This window comes from Solanum verrucosum, unplaced genomic scaffold (assembly GCF_900185275.1).
Source record: "Solanum verrucosum unplaced genomic scaffold, falcon-dt-bn FXZP01000306.1, whole genome shotgun sequence".
In the NCBI taxonomy this organism is placed as follows: Eukaryota; Viridiplantae; Streptophyta; class Magnoliopsida; order Solanales; family Solanaceae; genus Solanum; species Solanum verrucosum.
Genome location: NW_026020398.1, coordinates 76,532 through 89,832, shown reverse-complemented (window position 1 = coordinate 89,832; position 13,301 = coordinate 76,532). Strand labels below are relative to the sequence as shown.

Below are 13,301 nucleotides of genomic sequence, written 5' to 3'. Positions count from 1 at the left end.
TTTTTCTAATATCTCTTACCATATATTTTAGGACTCCTTAATTTTAAAAAAAAAAATTTCTCTTAACATATATTTTAGGACTCTTAATTATTAATTTTCCTAATATGTCTTACCATCTATTTTGCTGTTACCATGTATTTTAGGACTTTTTTTAATATTAATTCTCTTAATATCTTTCACAATACATTTTCTTTTAACCATATTTAGGATTCCTTAAATTTTAAAATATATTTTGCTCTTTAACACTCTGTTTGGATCATTGTTACCCATTGTTTCATAATGTAATGTATTGTATTGTACTGTATGGTAGATACAATGTTTGGCTAGACTATATTGTTTGTTGTTGTTTTATAATATTTTTATTTTTTGGTTTGACTGTATCGTACTGTATTTTAATTTATAAATTTACTAAAATATCCTTAATTATTCTAGGGTATGAGATTTGACTAGAATTAAATAATATAGGGTAAAGGGTAAAATAGTAATATGAAATATTATGTAAGGATATAATTGAAAAAAGAAATTAAGTAACAATGGGAACACACCAAATCGGTTGTTCCATAAAATGAGGGTTTCATTGCTACATAACAACGAAATTTAACAATACAATACAATACATTTTAAGTAACAATCAAAACAAACATTGTAGGTATGATAACGATACAATACAATACAATGGGGAACAATGATCCAAACAAAGTGTAACATATATTTTAGGACTTTTAATTATTAATTTTCCTAATATATCTCTTACCATATGTTTTACAGGATTCCTTAATTATTAATTCTCCTAATATCTCTCATCATACATTTTCCACTTACTATATATTTTAGATTTCTTAATAATTAATTTTTCTAATATCTCTTGCCATATATTTTAGGACTTTTAATTAAAAAAATTTCCTATTATATCTTACCATATACTTTATAATTCCTTAATTATTAATTCTCCTAATATCTCTCACCATACATTTTTCTCTTGCCATTCATTTTAGAATTCCTTAATAATTAATTTTCTAAGACCTCTTACCATATATGTAACTGTAGGGGTGTTCATGGTTTGGATAAAAACCGATCCAAACCGAAAAACCAAACAAAACCGATTTAATTTGGGTTTTGGTTTGGTTTGGTTTTAGATTGTTAAGAACTGATAGTCATTGGTTTGGTTATGGTTTTGTTAAAAAAAATCGAAGAAATAACCGAATCGAACCAACAAGTTATATACATAAATTTTATTATTATACATACATAATATATTATATTCATAAACAATTTTAAAGATTTTATATATGTTTCATCAAAATTTATTTATAATTTACTTGTGAAAGAAAAAATGTCCAAGGTGAGAACATTTTTCTTATTGGTTTCATGTATATGGTTGTCTATGGAAATTCATTGTGGGACTGAAAATGTCATTGTACCTTCTATGCCAAAATAGTGAATTTTGAAGTTTTATTCAGTAAATTCAATAATCCAAAGTTCTGTAATGCCAGTCATTTTAACTATTTTTTCGTTTGAATGGATTGTTGTCACTTTTTTCACGTTTTGACTGAATTGTTTCTTTTATTTTTATGTATGGTTAATAACCGAATAACCGAACCAAACCAAACCAAAACCGAAAACAACCAAACCGATAAATGTATATTATATTGGTTTGGTTTGGTTTGGTTTTGATAATTTTAAAACCGATTAAGTTGTTTTGGTTTTGACCAATAACCGACCCAAACCAACCCGTGAACACCCCTATATGTAAGACTTCTTAATTATTAATTCTCCTACTATCTCTCACCATACATTTTCTTGTTACCATATTTTTAGGATTTCTTAATTATTAATTTTTTAATATCTCGCACCATACATTTTCCTCGTACCATATATGTTAGGACTTTTTAGTTTTTAAAATATATTTTACTTTTTAACATATATGAAGTTGTGTTTGATTATAGTTTTTGTAAATAATATTTAGTTGTTTGAATGTACGTTCGATAAAAAACATGCAATATAAAAGACTCAAATGTACCATGAACTAATAGAACTAACTTATCTATGTCATTCGTTAAAAAAATTGGCTCGTTTATGTCATCACCGTTATAAAACAAGCTTGATTCACAAACTCCTAGTCAAATTTATGTTTTATGTTTTCACATCCACTTTTGAAATCTTTAATTTCTATACGTAATCTATACGTTCTAGTTTCAAATAACTTCTATCCTAAGTTTAGATCTCATAAACCATAACAAATTCTCTAGCTATTCCAACTAAAAAGGTTAACATCTCCAAGTTCTTGTTGTGGAAATTTTAAATGAAAGCTACTTTAACATATGTACATCCGTTCACTTCAACTTTTGGACTTTTTTTTGTTTGATTTTTCGCTTAGTGTTTGATATCTGTATTAGAGTATGATCAAATATAAATTTATGTTTTAACTATAAGGTCCATTTCTGGGGAAAACGATTTTTTTTTCATTCCCAAGGACTCGAATGAAGACCTCTAACTCTTAAGAACAACTTAAATCCAGATTCCCTATCACGTTTTTTAAAAAAAAATTTCAATCAAGTAGATTGTCAAACACACCAATTAACACATAGTTACATACATGAGAAGGAAAGTATAGATATATCATATTGCATCATAAAATATACTTTCTTTATCTCAAAATAAGTGTCGTTTTAAGCTCATTTCACACACTCATTAAGAAAAAAAATAAACGTAAGATATAGTTTATTTAGTTATCCTTATTTATTAGATGTTTCCTTTGGTTAAAAATTGTCTCACTAATACAAAAAACAACAATTCGAATTCAAAAGTACAATCTGCAGAAGTATGAAATAAACACGACAAATAGCTAGAACAAAAAGGAATAGTAATAATAGATACATTATTATATCTTGTAACGCAACAATGCAGAAGTTCCATCTATGCCTTTATTGTGGATGTAACTCCTGTAGTCTTTCACTGTGGTTGCACGATATTTTGGAGGATTATCTTCTGATAATAATTCAGTAATCGGTCCATAAAGCTTGGAAGATTGCACATTATCACCAAAGAAGCAGGCAACTGACATTCTTGACACATCTTTATTTGCAATTACTCTGTGTTCAACACTTATGTACTTGTCATTTGACATGAGCTGCAAAACAATAACCACTCCTCCGGTTTCAGTACCAAATTACACAAATGTGTCTAAAAATATATATGAATTTTCATCTTTACCTTAGCTCGTAAGTAAACACTCCAATACTTACAAAATTATCATCTTATGTGTCATGTTAGTATCAGGTGTCCACTAGACATAGTCTAAAAGATATGTACTCTCAAATTTGGAGTGCTTACTTCCTAGCTTAGACCATTTTCAAATGGCTTCAATGGTTAATTTTGTTTACTATCCAATATCTATATGAGATTAGAAAAAAAAGAGTATTAACCTGCAGAAAATCTCCAATGTTAATGATGAGAGCACCAGGTATAGGAGGAACATTAACCCATTGATTCTGATGAAGAACTTGGAGTCCTCCGATTTCATCTTGTAGGACTGTGAAAAAATCACCATCGGAATGTTGTATGGTGCCCATGGTGAGTTCTGGCTGAGGGCATGATGGATAGTAATTGCTCAAAACACTTAGCCCTTTAGCACAATCCATATCATTGAGATGACAACGATCAAGATCGAGACCTTCAGATAAAAAATCAAGCAAGGAGCAGCACAATTTCGTCACATCCTTGGAGAAATCCATTAGTATTTCCCTGCTTGATGAAACAGGACAAAACAGAGTAGGCTTAATTGGTGTTAAAATTAAGAGTTACTATTATCAATTAAGAAATGAATATTTACCTACCCGCATACTGTTGGAAATTCTTGTGGAGTAGGAGGATTAGGAGCTATGAAACAGAAAAGTGAGTCTCTCCAACTTGCAGCTGGAACACAAGGTCTATACAAATCAAAATTGCTCATATAAATCACCTTTTTCCTGTTATCTCGAGTGTAATACTGTTTCTTAACCTCGTTTTCTTGCTCGAAAAACTATCGTGTTCCTTGCAATGTTTTGTCCAGGATGAATGTTGGAATGCCATGATTAACCACTTGGAAGAAACCCCATGTCTCCGATGCATCTCGAACTTTGTCCACGATCTCCTTATGCTTGATTGGATCCTCGTCGATACCTTGAAGGTCTATCACTGGAAAAACGAAGTGTGTTTCACATATTTCCGCCCTGTTTTTTGGGGGTAGAATGAATATTTGAGGTACTTTAGTGATTCCAGAATCAACAAGACCTTTGACACCAGCCTTAGTATCATCAAATGCTTTTAATTCACTCATTCTGTCATGACTAGAGACTGCCATTATTTGTGAAAAGCAAAATGTAAACAAAAATGGGTAAAAAGAGAGGGGGGAACAACTCTTCTTATTTTTCTTCCTTCCGTCAACTCTGTTTTTATAGTGACACTCCCCTTATCAAATAAAATAAAAGAATAAGAGCATGAACTTGTCAGTTACACACCTAAATTATGCGGTGGTTCTTTGAATATCTTCAACACGTGCTTTGCATGTGTATTTCCTATTTTGTTCAAATTTTTTTTTTAAATCACGCACAAGATAAACACAAAAAAAATTATTCCAAAAACATCCGAGTAAGCATAAAGAAATAAGAGGTTTCTTTATTTTTAGAAGAATTTATTAATTTCTTATTCAACATCTCAATAATTGGAGCCAAAGAAACACAAAAAAAGAAGTATTGGTCCTTTTTATTTTTTTATAAATGTACATTCTTATATTTTTTTAATAAAAACTTATCTTAGCTTTATTGAGGTGTTTTCCAGCTGGATGATGTGTCCTTATCTTCCAAAAGAGTGGACATAATTCTCCCAAGATAGGGGGCGGAATAGCTGTTGAATTTCTTTCGACTTCTTCTTGTATTTACTTCTTCATATTCTGAAGCTCTTAGTGAAAATTTTGACTCCGCCATAATACTGACATTCAAATTTTGTCCATCCATTCTTATAATCTCATAAGTGAAGTAAGTAACTTTGTATTTACAATAATATGGAAAAAGTAGAAGAAAAGATGGTTTTCTCCAGGAATGAAGAATTTCAGGCTACATTACAACCAAATTATGATAAACATAGTGAATTAAAAGCCTTTGATGACACAAAAGCTGGTGTCAAAGGGCTTGTTGATGCTGGAAATAGTACTGAAGTGCCTCGGATATTCGTTCATCCACGAGAAAGCATACATAACTCCTCAGTCTTTACTGAGAAGGAGTTTGTTTTTCCAGTAATAGATCTTGAAGGCATTGATAATCCAATGAGGCATAAAGAGATTGTTGACAAAGTTCGAGATGCATCGGAGACATGGGGATTTTTTCAAGTGGTCAATCATGGCATTCCATTACCTGTCCTTGAAGAAATGTTGCAAGGAGCACGAAGATTTTTCGAGCAAGATGTGGAGATAAAGAAACAATATTATACTCGAGATACTACGAAGAAAGTAGCACATGTTAGCAATTTTGATTTGTTCAGCCCCTCTGTTCCAGCAGCAAGCTGGAGAGACTCACTTTACTGCTTTATGTGTCCTAATCCTCCTAGTCCAGAGGAATTTCCAGCAGCATGCAGGTATGTTCTGACTTGCACCTGAAAGAACACATTATTTTCACAAAACACTCAAACTTGGCCGGTAAGTAAACACTTCAACTTTGAGTATGCACATCTAAACACCTCAACTCGTCTTTACTGTGTTAGTTGAATACTCCAACTTAAAAAAATGATCATCTAGACACCTCCAAAATTTATGTGTCACTTCAGCATCTGTCCACGAGACATAGTGGGGACGAGTTGGAATGTTTAATTGCTAGTCAAAACCAATTTGAGATGTTTAGATATGTACTCTCGAAGTTGGAGTGCCTACTTCCCAGCCGAGGTCAAGTTTGAGTGCCTGTTTATGTATTATGCCTTCCACGGAAGGCCAGACAAATTTTACTTACTTTTCCAGTAAATAGATATGTTCAATGTAACAAAAATTAAGAATAAATCATGATAAACTGTTGGTAACAAATTTAACAGGAAGTCAAAGCTTATGATAGCCAATTGACCAGACTAATTTGCATTCTGCAGTTTTAAATTTTTATTACCAAAATCTGCAGGGAGATTTTGATTGAATTCTCTAAGAAGATGATGAAATTGGGCTACTCATTATTCGAATTATTGTCCGAGGGTCTCGGTCTCAATCCTTGTCATCTTAAAGATTTGAACTGTGCTGAGGGGCTATCTATTGCCCAACATTACTATCCAGCATGTCCTCAGCCAGAACTCACCATAGGCACCAGACAGCATTCGGACTGTGTTTTTATCACAGTGCTTCTACAAGATGATATAGGAGGTCTCCAAGTCCGTCACCAAAATCAGTGGATTGATGTTCCTCCTACACCTGGTGCTCTAGTGGTGAATATTGGAGATCTGTTACAGGTTAGCATTCGTTTCCTAAAAACTTAAGCTGTGAGAGAGAGTTGTACTTTTATTTACTTAACTATATCTTCAACATGCCCTTTCGTGTGCGATCTTGATTAGGCCAAGCACGAGTTCTTTTTTCATAATTGGTGGCAGTGAGATGTTGAATTGTGTGATCATATTATCTGAAAACTAAAACTGTTAGCTAAAACGGTCACACAATTGAACTCACATTCTTAATTAGACTGATAATCTTAAATCATATAGTGTGTTTTGGTACTGAGATAAAATTTTGCTTTGTCTGATTTCAGCTCATATCAAATGACAAGTATATAAGTGTTGAGCACAGAGTATTGTCAAACAAAGTAGGTCCAAGAATATCAGTGCCATGTTTCTTCAGCACTGGTGCGTTTCCCTCTCCAAGGATTTACGGACCAATTAAGGAATTGTTATCAGAATGTAATCCGCCAAGGTATCGTGCAACCACAGTGAAGGAATATACAGACTACTTCCGCAAGAAAGGCTTTGATGGAACTTCTACACTGCTGGACTACAAGATCCTATCCTAAAATTGGAGTAATTTAGTGTAATGCATATCAAAGCTGTGAAATTGAACATGTGATGTACAATTAGCTAATAAGATATTCTGTAGCAAGTGGAATTCACATCAGGCTTTGATGATCGCCTGATATTGGATTCCATCTATTTCTTTCGAGATTGAATTCAGCATGTCACCATTTGACGATTCTCATTTCTCAGTGTTAGTCATGGTGATAAAAGTGCATAGGATGCCTTTAATTTCATATTCAATGTTTTGAGAAAACAAACTCATTTAGTCACATGTGCTATAGCCTGTATTCTTAAATATCTTCGTAGTCATTAACATGTTGTGCATACTATCAATGGGAACTAGCTAGTTCCATGACCACAATTTGTTTTCTTTGGCTTATCTACCTTACATAAGCTACCACTATATCTTCTACTATCCTCGTAAGGGACTAAAAAGTAATTTAACTTCTCTGTTTTGTGGTCAAAATTACAAGTATCCAGGAGTCTAAGTTAGTAGCTCCTTGAAAAATCTACTCTAATCATTAGAGATATCTAAATATTCTCTTCCTCTGTGGTCCTCAGTTTGAGAAATCTTCTTTTTGTAGTAAAAATTAATTAGCCCTTTAAATTTTATCATGACTATTTCCGAGTCTACAGCCTCTATTTATTGCCGGATGGGGAAGATTATATATGTTTTGCATAGTGAGTAGCACTTTTAGTATCGGTGCAGCTTATGAGATTCTAAGAACCTCAGGTATTCTACTTGTTTATCTAGCAAAGAAGATGGCAATCTCTAGCACCGATGATTTTCAGACCACAATTCATAAAAGTTATGACAAAATGAGTGAGTTAAAAGCCTTTGATGATACAAAGGCAGGCGTCAAAGGGCTTGTTGATGCTGGAATCACTGAGGTGCCTCAAATATTCGTGCTACCACCAAAAGACAGACCGGAGTCCTCGGATACATGTGAAACACAGTTCATTTTTCCAGTGATAGACCTTGAAGGCATTGCTAAGGATCCAATCAAGCATAAAGAGATTGTGGACAAAGTTCGAGATGCATCAGAGACATGGGGTTTCTTCCAAGTGGTTAATCATGGCATTCCAGTATCTGTCCTGGAAGAAATGTTACAAGGAACACGAAAGTTTTTTGAGCAAGATATTGAGGTTAAGAATCAGTATTACACTCGAGATATCACGAAAAAGGTGGTTCATTCTTGCAATTTTGATTTGTATAGCCCTTCTGTTCCAGCTGCAAATTGGAGAGACACACTTTTCTGTATAATGGCTCCTAATCCACCTAGTCCAGAAGAATTTCCAACAGCATGCAGGTATGTCCTAAACATTAATTAGAAAAAATAACAAACTTCATTTCTTTACCTAGTAAGTAAATATGTATTATGTTATGACAAAATCAAGAATAAATCATGCTAATGTCGGTAGTTATGTCCAGGTGTCATATCTTTACAATAATTTTGGTGGATATTGCTAGGAAAAATAAGAAAACTGGATTTTCTGTCAGTTTTATGATAACCACTGTTTCACGAGTTTACTGAAATTTCTGCAGGGAAATACTAATGGAGTTCTCTGATCATATCATGAAATTGGGAAAATCCGTGTTTGAATTATTGTCCGAGGGTCTAGGTCTCAATCCATCTCATCTCAATGATATCGGTTGCGCTGAGGGGCTTGTTGTTTTGGGCCATTACTATCCAGCATGTCCTCAGCCAGAACTCACCATGGGCACCAGTAAGCATTCTGACAGCAGTTTTATCACCATGCTTCTACAAGATCATATCGGAGGACTTCAAGTGCTTCACCAGAATCAGTGGATTGATGTTCCTCCTATGCCTGGTGCTATTGTTGTGAACATTGGAGATCTTCTACAGGCAGTATTGTTTTCCTTTTTGAATATTATATCTACTCTATATGAATGAATATAACATATTATTTGGTACAGATTACTAGTTACGTTGTGCTAATTGTTGCTGCTTTTGTTTCAGCTCATATCAAATGACAAGTACATAAGTGTTGAACACAGAGTATTGACAAATAAACTAAGTTCAAGAATATCAGTTGCATGCTTCTTTGGTACATATCCATTGGCATCTTCCAATCTTTATGGACCAATTACAGAATTGTTGTCAGAAGATAATCCTCCAAAATATCGCGTGACCACAGTGAACGACTACGCTAGTTATTACCGTAAAAAGGGTCTAGATGGAACTTCTGCACTGTTGCATTACAAGATCTAATCATAGTGATGTAACAATTGAGTTTATGATGAAAACTAAGAGTTTAACTTTTGATGTATCTTAAGATGGTGAAACATGACCTGTCTATGTTCATCAAATAAATGATTGTCAATTAAAAGGATACTGGAGTTCATCTATTTTTTTCTAAATTCAGTTCAGCATATCACTATTTGGCAATTTCATATTCAATAATTGGCATACACAAATATACCCTTTAACTTGACATAAACTTACATCTATGCCCTCTAAATGTGGTTGTGCACAAGTAGACACTTAAACTTGTATAAAATTGAACAAATAGACACATTCATCCTACATGACGTCTACATGACAATTTTGTGTTCTGCGTGTGTTATGCCACGTAGGACACGTGGGTCTACTTGTTCAATTTTATACAAGTTTAAGCGCTTAATTGTGGACAACTAAAGTTGGAGGACATAGATGTCAGCTGAAGCCAAGTAAAAAGGCATATTTATGTATTATGTCTAAATAATTAGACTATTGGTTGAGAAAACAAGCTCACATGGTCATATATGCTATATTCTTAAATATTTTTGTGATTCAAAGTCATTAATATCTTTTGCCTAACTAGCTCCATAACTACAATTTCTGGGTCTATACTCATATATAGGCATACGCCTATTTGCATAGAAGACTTGGCTACCAATATTTTGCTTGAGGCCAAAGGACCAATATGTGATGGAAACTTTATGTAGTCCATTTTCTTTTATGTACTTGGGCTTTAATTTTTTTCCAAGGAGTTCTTTCACTTCAAAACACACTGAAAAATAGTGAGAATCAATATTGACCAATAGAGTAATCCACATATACAGTGTAAGAAAATAGTTTGTGAGAAAAAATAGAACGGGAGAATCTTCCTGGTCCTGGCGAGCCTGGAGAGCATACAACCTGTTCTGGCGCTGACCGCCACCTGTTCTAGACGAAGCACTTTGTTGAGTTGAGGGACCTGCTGATGCTGCTGGAGATGTAGACTGAGCCTTATTGTTGTTACCTCCTTGCACCTTCCTGGCAGAAGGGCAATCCTTCAACCTATTGCCAGACTGACCACACCCAAAACACCCTTCCTTGTTTGCAAGACACTCGCCTGGATGGTTCTTACCACACTTTGGACAAGTTGAGAAAATCATGATACCTGAAGCCCCTCTTGAGACTTAGAGACTGATGCCCTACCTTTCTGATCCTGTCGAAACTTGAGGGATATAGCACTAGCTGATGAAGGTGCCTGGGATGTAGACCTCTGTTGAAACTGTGAGCGATTTCCACCGTCCGACTTTTGTTGTGAGTATTCATAGTTTTCTGTTCTGGCTTTTTTGTTATCCTTAGCCAATTCCCCAAGCTTATATCCCTCAAACTACTGAGCATGAGTCATTAGCCTGGAGATATCCATATCTTCTAGAAGCATAACATTCCTGCACTCGGTATTCACCAGATAGGATACCCCAAACAAGAACTTACTCATCTGTGCCCTTGGATCGATAACCATGTGTGGAGCATACTTGGAGAGTTGGGTGAACTTCAGCATGTACTCTTGGACCGACATTGAACCCTACTTCAAGTTCATAAACTCTTATGCCTTAGCTTCTCTCAATTCCCTTGGAAAGAACCTGTCTAGGAAAGCTCTAGTAAAACAATCCCAAGTCACAGGAGCTGCATCCGCACCCCTGTTGTCTTTCCACTGAGTTAACCAGATATGAGCCACATCCTTAAGTTGTTAGGATGCTAGCTCAACACTCTCAGTTCCAGTCACTTAGATTACTCCAAGAATTTTCTTAACCTCATCAACGAACTTCTGTGGGTCCTCACTTACCTGCGACCCTAGAAATTCAGGCGGATTCATTAGAACAAAGTCTCGAACCCTTGCTGCAGTTGATCCACCATTCGTGCTTGCAAGAACTAGGGCCTACTGATTGTTCTGATTGGACATATTCTGAGCCAAAAGCTGGATCACATTTTGAAATTCTGCATTCGCAACCTTATGGTTCAGGACTGGAGGAACTGCGTTAGCATTGTGTGTATTAGCATTCCATGTGTTTGCTCTACGAGGAGGCATGATCTGAAATGCATAACGGAGAATTAGAAAAGAGAAGTTGAATCATACCTCACACACGCTAAGAATCACAAAGGAAGTGAAGTTTTTCTTAAAACACTTTGTAGCCTACCCCTCATAGATGTGGTGTGCTTCACACCCATGAAAGAGAATCTACTTAGTGCGGCTTTCAGACATCCTAGGACTCTTGAACCTAATGCTTTGATACCAAGTTTGTCACGCCCGAGGCTACCCTCTTGACATAACACGGGACCTAGGATCATGAGTGACCCCAAGCTAACCCAGTTGTTTGGCATATATCAAGCATACTGAGAATAACTGAATAAGACATATACTATGCGGAAGCTAAAACAATGGATAATTGAAAGTGGAGAAAAAACCAACTAGTTTGAATATATAAAATATACTAAGAGTTTAGTGATAACTGACAACCACTTAACAACTCAAGCTGAATTTATTACTATGTCTGAAAAGCCTCTAACTGAGTTGAGTTGCTGGAACATGCCCCCCAGCTAACTCTAACAAAACTGAAAACTGAATATAAAGACTTTAAAAACGTGTCTACTGTCCTCGGAATATGAGGACTTACCACTAAAGCTGTTGAATGTGAACCGAGAATCGATCTAAGCGTGATCTGGATGTTGAGTACCTGAACCTACATTATGAAAGGATGTAGCGCAGAGTATGCGCCAATACTTGGAATGTACTGAGCATGCAAGATATATACACTAAGCTGAACAAATATATATAAGATGAACAAAGCATAACTAAGCAATCACATAAACTGAGCAAGAATGTAAATATTAAAACATAACGTAACTGAAAAGCTAAATTGAATGCAATGACCAAGTGCTAATCATAAACAAGACATACTAAACTGAATACTAAAGTATATACTGAAAACCTGGTCAAATGCACTAGGAGTTTGAATGTGGGAGCTACTATTAACCAACATAAACCACGTGAGCTAACCATGGAGTTCGATGTATACGCCCCATCGAGAGGACCCAATATACCTTGTCAGGGGTATAAAGGCATGACTGGCGTGATCACTAAATCTGAGGCCCAATAGAGGGGACTTATACTCTAACGGGGAACGTAGTTCTGGGACTATGAGGGTACACTGAACCCTAGTCCAACTCGGTGCTAAGTCTACTCCCAACTGAATATGTATATGACACAAATGTAACTGAAATACTGAATAGCTCAAACTACTGATATGCAATCTGAGAATGCAATATTTATAAACTAATAATGTAGCATTTGAAATTCGGAGCATGATTATTTGTTTAACTGACCTAGCAAATATAATTCATGAACTAAGATAAATCATACAAAACTACGGTTCTGAGTTTTTCTATGAGGAATTAAGCAAATTTTCTAAGAAACATGCTATTTCGATTAAGGATACTACAACAACTAAATCATAACAATTCTCTAAGGTTTTAGAAACCCTAGGTTTAAACAAGATATAGAAAATCAATGGACTGACTGAATTCTAGGGACCTAGTGGATGAAAGGAACCCACTTGTGAAATACCACATATCTGGTGAAGAAATCTATGGAGAAATTCTTTGATTTCGGGGCTGGAACTGAAGAAAACCTTCTGTGTGTTCTTGAGAGGGTTGGTCGACTTTCCTCTTCTTTTTGCTCTAATTTCGATGATTTTTGGAGAATAAAGGTTTTAGGTGGGTTCTGACTAGATTATTAGGCTTAAACTGATTAAAACAACGTAGTTTAGGTGTTAAACGACGTAGTTTAAATGCCCAATGCATAGGGGAAAAGACCAAAACGACCCTGACTTAAAAGCTGACGAGGCCTATCCACGGAGCCACTGACGGACCCTCAAAGGGACCACATCCCGTCAAGTGGGTCGTGGTTCTTGGTCAGTGCTTACTGGTTCCTGGACCTCCCAGCCACGATCCACTTCACGGACCGTGATGGCCACCGTGGTTCTTCACTTGGGCTAGGGGGTCTGCTGGTTTTGG

The 13,301-nt window shown here is 35.3% G+C and overlaps 2 protein-coding genes and 1 pseudogene across 3 annotated transcripts; 2 read left to right on the top strand and 1 right to left on the bottom strand.

Annotated features, from left to right (window-relative positions):
- Positions 1–2,881: 2,881 nt before the first annotated feature.
- On the bottom strand, positions 2,882–4,342 carry LOC125839404 (1-aminocyclopropane-1-carboxylate oxidase homolog; annotated as a pseudogene).
- A 681-nt stretch (positions 4,343–5,023) lies between these two features.
- Positions 5,024–7,168, top strand: LOC125839628 (1-aminocyclopropane-1-carboxylate oxidase homolog). Its single transcript, XM_049518624.1, has 3 exons — positions 5,024–5,610; positions 6,138–6,459; positions 6,753–7,168. Exons 1-3 carry the CDS (start codon positions 5,042–5,044, stop codon positions 7,008–7,010), a joined length of 1,149 nt encoding a protein of 382 aa, XP_049374581.1. The 5' UTR covers positions 5,024–5,041; the 3' UTR covers positions 7,011–7,168.
- Positions 7,169–7,773: 605 nt separating this feature from the next.
- LOC125839633 (1-aminocyclopropane-1-carboxylate oxidase homolog) lies at positions 7,774–9,245 on the top strand. 2 transcript variants are annotated; one of them, XM_049518627.1, is made up of 3 exons: positions 7,774–8,321; positions 8,558–8,879; positions 8,994–9,245. In XM_049518627.1, the coding sequence occupies exons 1-3, from the start codon at positions 7,774–7,776 to the stop codon at positions 9,243–9,245; spliced, it is 1,122 nt and encodes a 373-aa protein (XP_049374584.1). The 2 variants fall into 2 exon arrangements, with proteins under 2 accessions (XP_049374584.1, XP_049374585.1); XM_049518628.1 differs by having other exon boundaries at positions 8,558–8,844; positions 8,994–9,118.
- The last annotated feature ends 4,056 nt before the right edge of the window (positions 9,246–13,301 follow it).

Bases quoted from the DNA above. Each gene is read 5' to 3' on its own strand.
- LOC125839628 (XM_049518624.1), top strand. From the start codon at position 5,042: ATGGAAAAAGTAGAAGAAAAGATGGTTTTCTCCAGGAATGAAGAATTT. The intron at 5,611-6,137 runs GTATGTTCTGAC...CAAAATCTGCAG, and splicing joins GAATTTCCAGCAGCATGCAG to GGAGATTTTGATTGAATTCT. The intron at 6,460-6,752 runs GTTAGCATTCGT...GTCTGATTTCAG, and splicing joins ATATTGGAGATCTGTTACAG to CTCATATCAAATGACAAGTA.
- LOC125839633 (XM_049518627.1), top strand. From the start codon at position 7,774: ATGGCAATCTCTAGCACCGATGATTTTCAGACCACAATTCATAAAAGT. The intron at 8,322-8,557 runs GTATGTCCTAAA...AAATTTCTGCAG, and splicing joins GAATTTCCAACAGCATGCAG to GGAAATACTAATGGAGTTCT. The intron at 8,880-8,993 runs GCAGTATTGTTT...CTTTTGTTTCAG, and splicing joins ACATTGGAGATCTTCTACAG to CTCATATCAAATGACAAGTA.